General features: G+C 41.3%; 1 protein-coding gene across 4 annotated transcripts in view; it reads left to right on the top strand.

The window, feature by feature from the left end:
* FCHSD2 (FCH and double SH3 domains 2) overlaps positions 1–13,059 on the top strand; it is a 148,768-nt gene that overhangs the window by 105,258 nt on the left and 30,451 nt on the right. For 3 of the 4 annotated variants that reach the window (XM_080559488.1, XM_080559486.1, XM_080559489.1), the window contains 3 exons: positions 598–720; positions 4,494–4,589; positions 5,614–5,685. In XM_080559488.1, the coding sequence (XP_080415614.1) occupies positions 598–720; positions 4,494–4,589; positions 5,614–5,685 (291 nt within the window). The remainder of the gene's footprint in view (positions 1–597; positions 721–4,493; positions 4,590–5,613; positions 5,686–13,059) is intronic. The other variant, XM_080559487.1, reaches the window with a different exon arrangement.

Below are 13,059 nucleotides of genomic sequence, written 5' to 3'. Positions count from 1 at the left end.
TTTTCGTGTCACCTCGGCCATGCGGTGGGATTTTACGGCTCTTGTTACGGCAGGGCTTTTTGAGCTTGGGCTTTGACGTTGCCCTCAGGTAATTATAAGCTCGTGATAAATTTTTACTGTGCACTTGATACTCCTCTGTGAACGCGTGCAGTGGCAGGTATTGATTAGCTCTCATTAACGAGCGAGCAGCTGTGTCTGAAGCTTGCAGATACGCAGCGCCTCCGTAATGTCACCTGCAACCTCCGGTGACACGAGGAGGGCTCTGGCTGGAGGCCACCACGTGTCCTTAGGGCTCCTGGGCCGTCTCCACGTGGTGACGGCTCGTGGTGACGTTCCCCTGGCTGTCCTACACAACTGGATGGCAGTCATTGACTGCAAGGTGACGTTCCAGTGCTCTGTGGTGCCATCTAATGGGAATAACGCCCTGCCATTCCTCCCCGATGAAACGTGTCCACCCATCACTGTCCCAGTCTCCTCCAGTAAGCGTCTGGGGATGAGTTTTAAAAACCTTTTGAATGGGCATCTTGCAAAGTGTATCAGCAAATTGCGTTCTGAAGTACGTGCTGCTTTTCTTTAATTCTTCCCCTCTTCCTACAGGCTCTTGATGGAAACGTGTATGATCACCTTAAGGATTATTTAATGGCATTCAGCAGGACTGAACTCGAGACGTGCCAAGCTGTACAAAACACATTCCAGTTTTTACTGGAGACTTCCAGCAGGGTAAGTTTTAACTGAATGATTCTTTGTAACTGAATACTTAGAGCATGCGTAGGTTCCCAGGCTTAAGATTTGCTTCCAAAATAATGACAAAACTGACAGGTTATTATTTTTGGTTACTCCAGAGCAGTATTAAGTTAGAAGAAACGAGACAGTTTTCTTGGGGAGAATTTTGCCTGTTGCCACCCAGACTGTGTTCTCATGAGTGCGCTTACACAGCACACGATCTTCGGAGAACAACAACCGAGAGATGTCTAATTGCACTCACTCTGCATGCTTTAGAAGAGAAATTGCAGCTGAGGGTCCTGTGCTGTGTAATCTGGAACGGCATCAGTCATCCGTCACCGTGAAGCTGTACAAAACTGTTTGGATCATTTTTTAAGAATTGATTGTCGACTCGAAAACAAAATATTACGGCGTTCTCTCCTTTGAATTGAGAAATAGATTGAGAATGAATTGAGAAAGCAGATTAGGGTCTTGTCATAGACGTGGCTTGTTTGCTTTGTCAAGCAGCCCGAGTCCCAAATACGCCATCGCTTCCAGGATAATTTTGATACTTAAATAATTCATGTGCTGGGCTGAAAAAAAAAATAATAAATGCCATTGAGCTCCAGCGAGCTGCCTTGGTGCAGTCATAATATTCCTTTGTACGTAGCCCTTAACCACCTGCACAGAGACAGAGCCCATTATGCAGAGACTTATGGAAAACCAACATATTTAACACGTTCCTTACTCACCTGCAAGCAGGCTAACGTGCACCTTATTAGGTGTAATGCGAGTGGATTAAAAACTGGCTTCGTTCTGGGGAGTCTTTGAATTTACTTGGCAGCGAGGACAGGGAAAATGCTTTTATCTTCTGTCGGAAAGGGACCTTGCTGTACATCATCCGGGTCGGCTTAAAATACCTTCCCCAAAAATGCTGTTTTGAATCTTTTAACCAGTTCTCCTTGTCTACAATACCTGCATGCTCACAGCTCGTTTCTCAGTGCAGTATTAAATGCTTTGCGACCAGCACTGCGATCCAGCTGAACTGTCACTTCCACGTGGCTCGTTGGCACAGGAAAACCTTTGTCACGCTGAGCTTGTGACAGTCGTGCTAGCAAGCCTCTGAGCAGCCACACGCCTGCAGGTCTGCCTTCCTGTGCGCAGTAACAACTCCGTGTTGTAAGCTTGAGCGGAATATTTCTGTTTCTGCTTTACTAGGTTAGTACAATGCCCGGAGAAGGAACGAAAATGTAAATACAGCTGTCAGGTCTCAACAGGATTTTTACAACTGCTCATCGGCACCAATTTTCTTCTCTCCTTGCTGTTCAGGAACGCAGAGAGGAAAAGTTTGTACTGCGTTAGCACTTGCTCTGAAATACTAAACACATTCGTCAGGGGCTTATCCCACAGACCCATGCTTTTCCTCACCCTTTCTTCTGAACATTCAGTGTTTCTGGTAGGTCTGTGATGCAGGAACCAGCTCAAAAAGGAGAGGTGAATCCAGACGAGGAGCTTAGCAAAAGAGTTTTTATGCGTGTCTTAAAGGCTGCCTGAGTGGTGAAAGTCCAACAAATTTGTTGGCGATGTAGTCATTTGGAGTAAAACCCAGCCTGCCATCCGAGCAAAGATTTTAAATATTTATTGGGTTTTTCAATACTTCACCTGTTTTCTGTTAGTTTTAAATAGCAGAGCACTGCCAAGCTACGGTTAGAAAATATCAGTGATAGGAAAGCTTTTGCTGAGTTTTGGAGGTTTTGTTACTGGGAGGTTGGGGTGACCCAGGCCGTCTGACACCAAGCAAATGAAAAAGCAATTCAAGTTCCTTTTCAGCTGAACAATCTTGCTCAAGATTTGCACTTCTTGCACTTCTCTTTTGGGAAAATTTGGTTTTCTAAAGACTGTTTTCTGAAATTTCACTCGCTGGTTTAAGTAACAAAATCTCTCTGATGTGTCTGTTAAGAAACTTCTCCATCATAGGGCAGATCATTTCATTTATGCCTATGTCTGACTATGCGCTATTCCTGCACATGGTTTATATTTACCATTTGATTTCAAGTCTCTTTTAAAGTGTTGATAGACGTTGGCTTCATAAAGAAACTCCATGAGAACACTGAATTAATTTCCGAATAACAGGAAATCCATTTGGAAAAGTTGCCACTTAGTCCTGAGAATATTGTGTTGCTTAGAAGTCTTTTTAACAGTTGTCAAATTTATTATATTTGCCAATTATTATAGTTAATAATTATCGCTTTTGATTAATCATTATTATAGAGTAATGCTCCAGGTTTTTAATTTGCTGGACGCGCACACAGCAGGTCTGACAGTGTGGCACAGTCGTCCTCAGTCACAAAAATCTGCGCTAAATCTAAAGGGTGTATATAGTGAATTTATCACAGACTACTTGGCTAGGTGCAGTTCTGCTTTTTTTGAGGCCTTTTAATAGGAAATAAAGAAGAATTGGCTCTGTCCACGTCCCTCAAGACCTCAGTCACGGAGGGCTTGCTGCCGTGCACAGCAGAAGGGTTTTGTATTGGAGGATCTGATGCAACCTGCTGCTGAAAAGCGTGCCCTGCAAACGGGGATGTCAGAGGATGGCGCGCTGTACCACGTCCTAGCTGTCCCGTAGTCAGTGCTCGGCCTCTTCTGAAGCTGCAGATGGTTCCTCCTTCAGTGCTTGAGGAATTTCTGGGTTTGGTGATGCCTAACGCAGGCTCTCTGTACGCCTTCTCTGTCCATCTCTGTGCATTTCAATGCATTTACGTTAGACAACTCCAATTGGAACAGCAATTATGTAGTTTACTGTTTTAAATTAGTGCATTATTGGCCCTGGAGGACTATTTACTTTTCTTTCTTTAACTCAGGATTAATTTTTTGCAGTTCTGTATTGCAGTAACGCAAGCATCAGCATTTTAATACATTAGAGAAGAAGTCCTATTTACCAGCTTACAACAATTTCACTCTGTATTCTTGGCTGTATGCAGTGCTGCTGACACTTATGGATAAATGCCATCTTTATTAGAGACTTCCGTACATTTAAAGCCTTGGTTTGGTTATACATTTCTGTAATTTGATGCTGCAGTTTATGCACAGTCATCAGCTGAAGCAGTGAATACTCTGTAGCGTTGTTGAATTAGCGATGCTATTTGTCATCCTGCAGTCACTGAGGTTTTCTTTGTAAATACGTGCAACTTGTGACGTAGCTGATTTGTTCAGGGATATGTGCCATGCTATGTGAAATATGTCATTAAACAAATTTGGTAGCCGAAGTAGCTTTGGTTTAGCAAAATGCAAACTATGAAAGTTTTCTGTGAAAGTAATTTAATATGGAGAGATTAATTTTGTAACTGATTTTGTGTGCGTTATTCCAAATAGTCTTTTCAGCTCCTGCAAGTAATAATTTGTGTAAAGATAAGACATTTCAGTTTAAGAAAGAGCTGCCTACAAGAAATTACCTACAAGAGGAGAGAAAAATATTTATGGTAGGGATACGACATGCTCTCTGCGTGGTAGTTGGCTTTTTTTCCCCGTTTTGCCTTTGTGACATTTTTCGTTGGTTCATGGCAGAAATGTTTTAGGTCTCTGTCTCCCAGTGTGTGTCCTACCAGTCGCTTCTGAATACCTGTGGCTAGTACTGCCCAGAGCCAGGTTTTGTATCGCCTTTTGTTGTGCTCAAGGTTCTGCTGCAGATTTGGTCTCTGTTTGAAAGTGTACTGAGTTTACTCTAGCAGCATTTGTCGCATGCTTTTAAGATTGTGAAATAACCAACCTAAATGGCATTTGTTATTTTCTAGGTGGTGCGGGACTACAATCTACAGCTGTTTTTACAGGAGAACTCAGTGTTTCACAAACCCCAGCCCTTCCAGTTCCAACCAAGTGACAGCGACACTGTAAGAACACCGCTGAATTCTTTCATTTATTTCTTCTTGCTCTGTTTTTAAGAAAGTTGTTATAAATGGGTGAGAGAAAGCGCTCACTGGTGGAGCAGTCTGTTTTAACCTCATGCCGTATTTTCGGGATAAAAAGGCTGATTCCACCAGCCCTGCTTGCGGTAGGTGGGTAACGAAGCATCAGACAGGCTCAGTGTCATCCACAGAAAAGCTGAATCTGTTTTGTTTCTAGATTGTGGCTAGCAGTCCTGTGTTTCTCTGCTTTCACCATGATACTTCCTATATTCTGCTAGCTTTTTGTCGTGTGGGTGAGGTTCTCGAAGTGTTTACTAGTGCTGGGTTACAAATAGTGTGATGCTATGCCAAGTACAGTGTCCATATTCCTCTGATTTACTCAAGGAGTATCTATAGATGCATATAAGAAGTTCTTGATCTAGAAAGGACACTGTTAAAACGTTGTATTCCAAAAAGACTCAGAAAATACCATGCTTTGACATACATTGCTTCCAAAGCAATCATTAATGATATTAAAAGTGAGTAAATCACAGTAGGTAAATACATTTTCAATCAACACTTTAAAAAAAAAAGTGAATTGATGTCCCACCGACACCACTAATGTTATTTTAAGAAACAGCAATTTAAAATATGTCTAGACTAAAGAAAAGAAGTTAAGCTTGTGCAGCTTTATATTACTCGAATTCCTTAATAAACTGACTTGGATGAAAATGTCTTGATCTCCAGTTTGGGTCACCAAATAGAAGAGTTCTCTTAATGGATACGTAGCATTGTAAGCATGACTTTTCCAGAAATATTAACATCTGTAACACCGTTTCCCTTGTTCTTTCCCTTTTAACAAAGTGTAAATGGTTTTGGCTGTTCTTCCAGCTCCTTTGTGTGGAGCCCTTATTTACATAAAGCGTTAGGTTGTTTGTAATACAGTGGGAAGAATCTTTGTAGCTGTTTGTGCTGCCTTTCTAACCTTTGCTGCTGTGTGTTTTCGTCTCTGTGCAATCTCCGCATCTAGAGTTTTAACGCGGTTCAGCTGGTGGACATTGAGCCCTCACCTGTCAGTGCTATGCGAATGACTATAGCAGAGGTATCTGGTAGTATCTGTCATCAGCCTTTGGCATCCGTGTCGTTACTGGTGTGCATGTGGCTTGGGACGCTCGACTTTACTCATGTCGAGGTGGCAACAGAATGCATAATACATCTATAAAATGGAAAAAAAAAAAAGCTTTTTTTGCAAGGAGGCAAGTTAAAGAAGGAGAAAGTGGTGTTATTTATGGGGATCACATCACACTTACCTTTTGCACTTGCACAGCATTAGTAATTGATATTCTGATCTTTTGGGGGCATGAATTAAAATCTCACAGCTCATGATAGTGATGTGTATAATTGGCTGCTTCTCCAGTGCGAGTGGGGAAGCTTGTATAACAACTGGAGGCTGTTAGTTTGCACTGAGGAAATGCAGTCCCATTACTAATTTAATTTTCTTCTTTTCCAGAGGGCTATCCCCATGTAAAATAGAACTGTAATTCGCTATTGTTCAAGTCTCCAACATGAAAAATTACATGATTCTTTGGCATGGCACTTGTGTGGCCTGACAGTGAACACATGCACTGCTTATGCTGCTTAACTGCAGGATCATTTTAGAAGACAGTGAATGGGTCGTACACGTCTAAAGCTGTCTCTGTACCTCTGGTGCAGTGACTTCTTTACTTGGCTAACCCCCCCTGGGCTATCAAATTACCGTGTTTCTTCATCGCACTGCATTCTTTGAGCTTCTAGCTGCTATAACCAATTTACACCAAAAAGAAAAAAATATATACACTCTTTATGATCCAAATAATTATGCTCAGCTAACGGGATCCTGCCTAGAAAATTACAGGTTACACTTTTACCACTTCTTATTTAGTAACTATTCGAGAATGAAAGGTTTTGATCAGGATTTGGCTTTCAAATTTGTCAGAAATTGCACGCTTTGTGATGAATTAAACAAAATGGAATGGAAGATCAATCGACAAGCATTCTTTTGCCACGTGTTCTCCCTGTAGACGATCTGCATAGATTATCAGTTGGTTTTTAGGTTTTGTGGGATGTGCATGATAGTTTTCATACTAAAGACTAGCACTGAAGGAAATGTGTGTACATCGTGTACATCAAATGATTCGTACATCTAATCATATGTTTAATATTTACCTTGTCCAGGAACAAATTACAAATTCAGTCTAAGCACCTGATACACTGAGACCGGGGTCAAAATTTGGAATAAAAAGAAAGTATTACAGGAAAGAAAAAAAATAACAATTGTGAATATCGTAGGCAAGTAGAGTGTTATGAACAGTTTAGATGTGGAACTCACCTACAGGAAAAGCTATGAATGCTTTGGCAAACTCCAGTTTTACAGGGTCTATCTTAAAATTTTGTTTTATGGAGGGAGAGCTGTTGACAGAGTAACACAGTATGTATTGTCATGCAATCCTTGGGTCAGGTACAAACACCACAGCTCGATTTATTCCCCAAATACTCCCAGCACGTGCAGCCAGAGCCTCCAAAAGAGACTGTTCGGGGGAAGGGATAGATATGAAATGGTTTTCCATCCTACCAGCATGTTCAGGCTTTTGTTCCCCCAGTGCCTCCCTAACACTGGCTGATGGGTGGACTCTTGAGTGTCCACAAAGAGAAACCTGCTACAAAATATTTTATGTCATTTAGCTATTTTTCAGCATCTAAAAACTGTTTTGACCTTAGGTTTATACATTTCTTAATGTTACTAAAATAGTTAAATCATTAAATTATTATTTCTCAGTTAATTTTCACTGACATAAATTCATTTAAAAAAAGATCCCTTAAGGAAAGGGTTTGTTTCAGAAGTATTCAGTAAGAAATAATTGATAAATTCCCAACCAGCTTTAATCCTCTCAATAAATGAATTCACAAAATGGATTGGGCCTTTACAAGATGGAAAAAAAAACGAGAGGATCTTCTGAAATACTTTTAGCCTCCCAAGAAGAGATAACAGCACATGCTGCCCTGACATGGGGGCTGCTATATTCAACCGAGTGACAGTTTAATCATCCAACATCCTCCCCCGAGGAGAGTGATGCTTATTAAATCCACAGAAATGAGTTGCGTTGAAAACACACCGTCCCCGTGCTTCAGAGATAAGCGTGGCTAGAAGAACGGGGCCAAGCGTAAAGGAAATTAGCCAGCTTTTCGATATTTCCTGCTTGGAAAAGATTCTTTTCCTTGAACCGCGTGTTATCATGTGAGAAAATGGGATAAATGGCAAAAAGGGCGTCCGTAGTGCTGCAGGATAATGGCCACAGAAAGCTGACACCGAGCTTTCAAGGTAGGTCCCTTTCCTGTTTTTTAGCTGCCTGCTGCCCCTGACTGGAGTTTCCCCCGTACATTACTGGTGCTGTCGTTTTCTTTGAGCACACAAGTAAAAAATGTAGCCAAAAATTACTTGTATGGCTGCTTATCAGCATAAAAAATAGCTTTTCTCTGTGTAATTTGCAGGGAAACTATATTATATTACATATATTATTAAATTATATGTTATTATATAAAATTATAATATTATTAAATTATATATTATATTATCTCAGTAAGACGGGTAGAAAGTTTTACAGTCTCACCCCTCATCGCTTGGATGGACTGCGACGTTTACGGCTAGACGGTGGGAATAAGGAAAAATTTCACTTCTCTGTCATACACAGGTGGATTTCTTGAATTTCTGAGCAGCCTGGCTTACAAAAGGAGACCGTTCTTGTTCGTGGCAAGGCCTGTTTTCTCAGCTCTGGAAGTGTTCAGGGGCTCGAGGGTGGCTAGAAATCACTGTGAAAGTGGGAATGAGGACTCAGCCGCGGGCTCTGCTTTGCCGGGCTTTCTTTCTAATCGGGTTTTGCACAAGCATATAGAGGAAGAGTACCTTTTGTTTCTCTTCTCTGTATTTACACTTTTCAGCATTTAATATTAAATATACTTAAATATTTCAAGACCTATTTAAAACTTATTTAATATTAAATGTATTTAAATATTTTAAAATACCTTCACTTTACAAATAACGACGCTTTTATAATTATTTAGTGTCAATATTTGATGTTTGACATAAATATTTCAATATACAAAAAAGTCCAGGGATATAAGCCGACGTTAGCCCACAGGAAGGGGTCCGGAGGATGCACTCCTGTTTCTGCACTGAGAGTGGTCTGGGCTTTAATGCCAGAGCAGAGTACGGTGATTTCTTTTTAACTCTAACATCTTTGAAGCTAATTAGACAGAAGGAGTAATGATTGAATGATCCCAACCAAAAATATTGGGAGTTGCTGCTGAGGTAAAAATCAGCCATCCAGGCACGGGAGCGTTTGGGTAGGCCCAAAGGAGGCCTACCAGGAGCAGGAGCACTTCAGGCCTGTGAATCCCCCTCAGTTCAACTCATGTGTGCCATCGGCATGGCTACAGCTGGCCCTTGGAGCCTCTCAAATTGGTTTAAAAGAAGGTCAGAGATCCAGCAGTCAGGTCCGAGGTCTGTACTGAAAGGGCACGTTGAAGGAAATGGAAAGCCCACAGCCTGGGGTTACCGGCTGCCTTACCCGGCGTTCAATTTTACCCTAGCTTCTCCTTTACTTTAAGTATCATAAACTGAAATTGATTTTATTTTAACGGAGAGAACATTCTTTTTACAGCCAGTAAACATTGAGCAAAGCTCTGAATAATTGGTGAAAGCAAGAGAAGTGATACCTGAAAGCAGCGGCCACTTAAAGAACAGACCGTTGTTTATGGAAAATATCTGTGAAATCAATTTCTCTGTGTCAAGGTTAATACAAAAGGTCTTTCTTTCCTCCTTTGGTTACTTAATGATAGCAGGTTCTCTGTATTTCTTGTTATAATCGAACGTATGATAGGGTTTTGGAAAAGTTAAATGTGAGTACAGCTGCTGAGATAGCTGAGGCAAATCAGAGTAATGTGAGGGTGAGAATGGAAGGGCACCACAGCAAAAGAATACGTTACACCCTAATCACAAAATTAATTTCAGCGCAAAGATTAAAACCTTTGAAATAAGTTTAAAATCAGAAATAAGATTTGTAGGTTTCAATCCTTGCTATGTAACAAATGGGCCTAATACAAAAACATCAGGCCCTGCAAACAACAAATGCATATCGATCACCGTTGTCTAACAAAACCTGCTACTTTTAGATTCTGGTCTTAATAAAAACAAAAGCAGAGATGGGAAGAAATGGAGCTACAGCCTCTGCAGTAACCCTATCCTAGCATGTCTGGCATCAGCTGCAGTGCCGATCTGTGTGCATAGTAGGTTTCAGAGGGGATTTCTGGCCAATGGTCATTTGTAGGTTAGCTGTGATCCCCCCCAAATAACTATTGAATCGGAATTATAAAGAAATAAAACCCCAAAAGCAAATGGAGAAATTGTTCCCCGCACAGGGCTTTCCTAGTGCTCCTTTCCTGGGCAATTCTGGTAAGGAGAGTTGCACCCGCGGTCAGAGAACAGCCTCACTATTTGTTGGGAATTAAATATTTTGCTACATAAAATGTATTTAAGAAAAAACATGCATTCATGTTGGGGATGTTTTTCAGCATAGATGATGTCAGAAAGTCCCAGTTCCCCCTTTCTCTGTTCAAATATCCTGGAGCTACCTTTTGTGATGAGTTGAAATGCAGCAATAGTAGGTTGGGTTGGTTTTTAGCTTTATCATAACGTATGACAAGAGGTGTATGTAACCTGTGAATAGGTCCCTTTTTATACTTGAGTAGAAGAAAAACTGTATGTAAATATTCTTTACTTGTAAGGATGGTGGGTGTCCTGTTTGTAACACTAAAAAATTGAAATCCAAGCCAGTCCTAGCTCACTTTTGGTTAAACTAAAAGGAATTGAGTTCCACTGTAACAGAATAAATGAGCGCTGAAGTTGACTCACGATTTTCTTTAAACTCCTATGTTTAGCCATCAGTTGTGTGAAAAATGTCATGCATATCCCTTCCTTCTCCCCAGAAGTGCTGATTGTAAGGTTGAGCTTGCAAATTCACATTGGCATGGTAACCTCTTATTTTCAGCTTTTTGAAAGAGACGGCTGTGATTTTAGGTGTGTTTGTGTTAGTGGCTTGCATGTAATAAATGTTATCCCTTTCTGCTTTCATTGAAGTGAGCTTTCTTAGTCTTCAGCTAGAAAAATATAGTTTTTAGGCTCAAGAGCTGACTTCTTTTTTCTGTTCCTTAAACTGCACGTGCCATCTGCATCCAGATATAATTACATAAGAAGTAAATGCGAGCATCATGTTTGGCACTGTCGTAGGGCAACTTCTGCACCTGTAACAACATTTCAGACAAAGCTGGAGACCGACGTGTGTCTACAGACTAAATGCGTTTGTTAATTTAAGAAACAGCATAGCATGGCTAGCCTCTAAGCTCTTTAGCTGGTCGGAGTCATCTAGTATTTTCTGTTGGTTTACTGATTGAATTTTTAGCACTAAACACTGCTTTCACTGTAATCTAAGCCCTGAGAGACCAGCAGAAAGCTCATCTATGTTTAGCTCAGTTTTTTTGGCTCTTCCTTCGTTCCTTGGCCATGGTAAGTGGTTTTGTTTTCCCTCACTTTTGGATGAGGTTAAATTCAGTCACTGGAAGTCTTGCTGCTACCAAGTTCCAGTCTTCAAAGCATGTGAGCAAGCGACTAATTTAAGGCTGTGTAGCAGTCCGGTGATGCTGCAGGAGACTGGTGCAAACACAGCGCAAACACAGCGTTGTGTTCTTGCTGTTTGGACCTCGGTGTGTGAATCCACACCGATCCTATAATGCTGTACAAGTAATTTGTTTTTTAGCGTAAATAAACTCCAGATTGTTCTCGTGCTGTGGTCTTACATATTTTGCATCCTGGTGTAATAATTGGCCATTGATTTGTTTGTCTTCCACCGCATTTCTAGTATGCCCAGTGAATCTGTGCTCAGGGAATCAGCAAGGACAGGTTAATTCAGTTCCCTCACCTCCTTCCCTACCCTTATTTTTTATGTCCGTAGCAAATAAGTCTCTGTTTTAGCTCCTTTCTTCATGCCTGTTTGAATGGCAGTCAGTTTTTCCTTTGTTTGATGTGCACCCCTGCGCTATCTTTACCTGAGGATACAGACTTCTCACGTCATCCTTGAAGCCCTCCTGAAGCACGTACTCTTCCATGACACTCAGCTTGCTCCTGCTTTTCAGCTCACAAGTTCCTTCACAGCCTCCTGAGGTGCCAGCGGCTTTCTGCAGGTCAGGTGAAGTCCATCCCTGCTATACCACCTTCTTTTATTCAGGCAGAGTTCCAGGTCCTGATAAATTGAAGCCTTTCTTCTTGCACCATCGTCCGGCCAAATATTCAAACTGTGCACCTCCTCCACTCTCCCTCGTCTTGTGCAGGTTGGGAGTCCCTTTCAGCTTCTTCCCCAGGAGGCTAAATTTTGCCTCTAGATCTTGCCTCCTGCTTTTCCTTGTATTTCTGGTGTCCACACAGACCTCAGCAGTAGCTTTCTTCCCAGCTCCTTCTATTACTCCATTTTTGCATCGTTTATATTTAGACCTTTAAGCAAGGGTGAGGTCTGCGTGGATACAGCACTGCTTTACGAGTAGCTAATGCAACCACTCTGATCCAATAAAAATGCATTTCTTTTTTCGCATGCCCTTAGGAGTAGCCACAAAGTTTGCATTCATTTTTCTGGTCAAGTGCTTTTGATAGATTAAAAACCAAAACCACACTTGGGATTGTGCAGAAGGTTATCGAGCAGTTGAAAAGAAGTCTGTATCCTTCCTTCATGAAAATGAGATGCTGAGCAGGAGCAAGACCAACGGGAACATTGAAGATCCATTAAGAAATCCTTTATAGGGGAGAAGCAATGTCAATTCTGCTCAGACTTGCAGCCTTTAAGACTCAGCTGGGAGGCGTGGAAGAAGAGCTTGTACAAAAATGCTGATTGCACTAAGCCTGAAAAAAAAAATACAACAAACTGAGGTCAAATGTTATCTTAAGGATTGGATGTGCCTATATAAATCCTTGTGTTTGTCCTCTTACGGTTTGCAATTACTTAGTGGAAGGAAATTAGAGATCAAACAGCAATGCAAAACCCCGATTATATAAAACCGCCTCGATAAAAGCAGGCAAAAGGCAACTTCGTGTTTAAACAGAGGTGTGAAGGGAGCTGCACCTGTCTGGTCTTTGCTCAGCACACAGCTTCGCCTTCTTACCTGTTGTTGCTGAAGCTTAGAGCTTCCCTCCTCCTCTGCTGGCTGCTCTACGTCGTGTCTGATATCTCCTTTTACTTTGATAACACCATTCACACGGGCTCTGTTCACTCCAGCTTGTGAATTTCACGGAAATGTTTGTTTCTGGCTTTGAGCTAACATATCTTGGCATCTTATACTTGATTTTAAAAGCCTCCCCCCCCTTTTTTTTTTTCACTATAAGCAGCAGAGGGATGCT

This window comes from Anser brachyrhynchus (genome assembly GCF_964034855.1).
Source record: "Anser brachyrhynchus genome assembly, chromosome: 1".
Taxonomy (NCBI): Eukaryota; Metazoa; Chordata; class Aves; order Anseriformes; family Anatidae; genus Anser; species Anser brachyrhynchus.
This window is presented reverse-complemented; position numbering and strand designations above follow the sequence as displayed.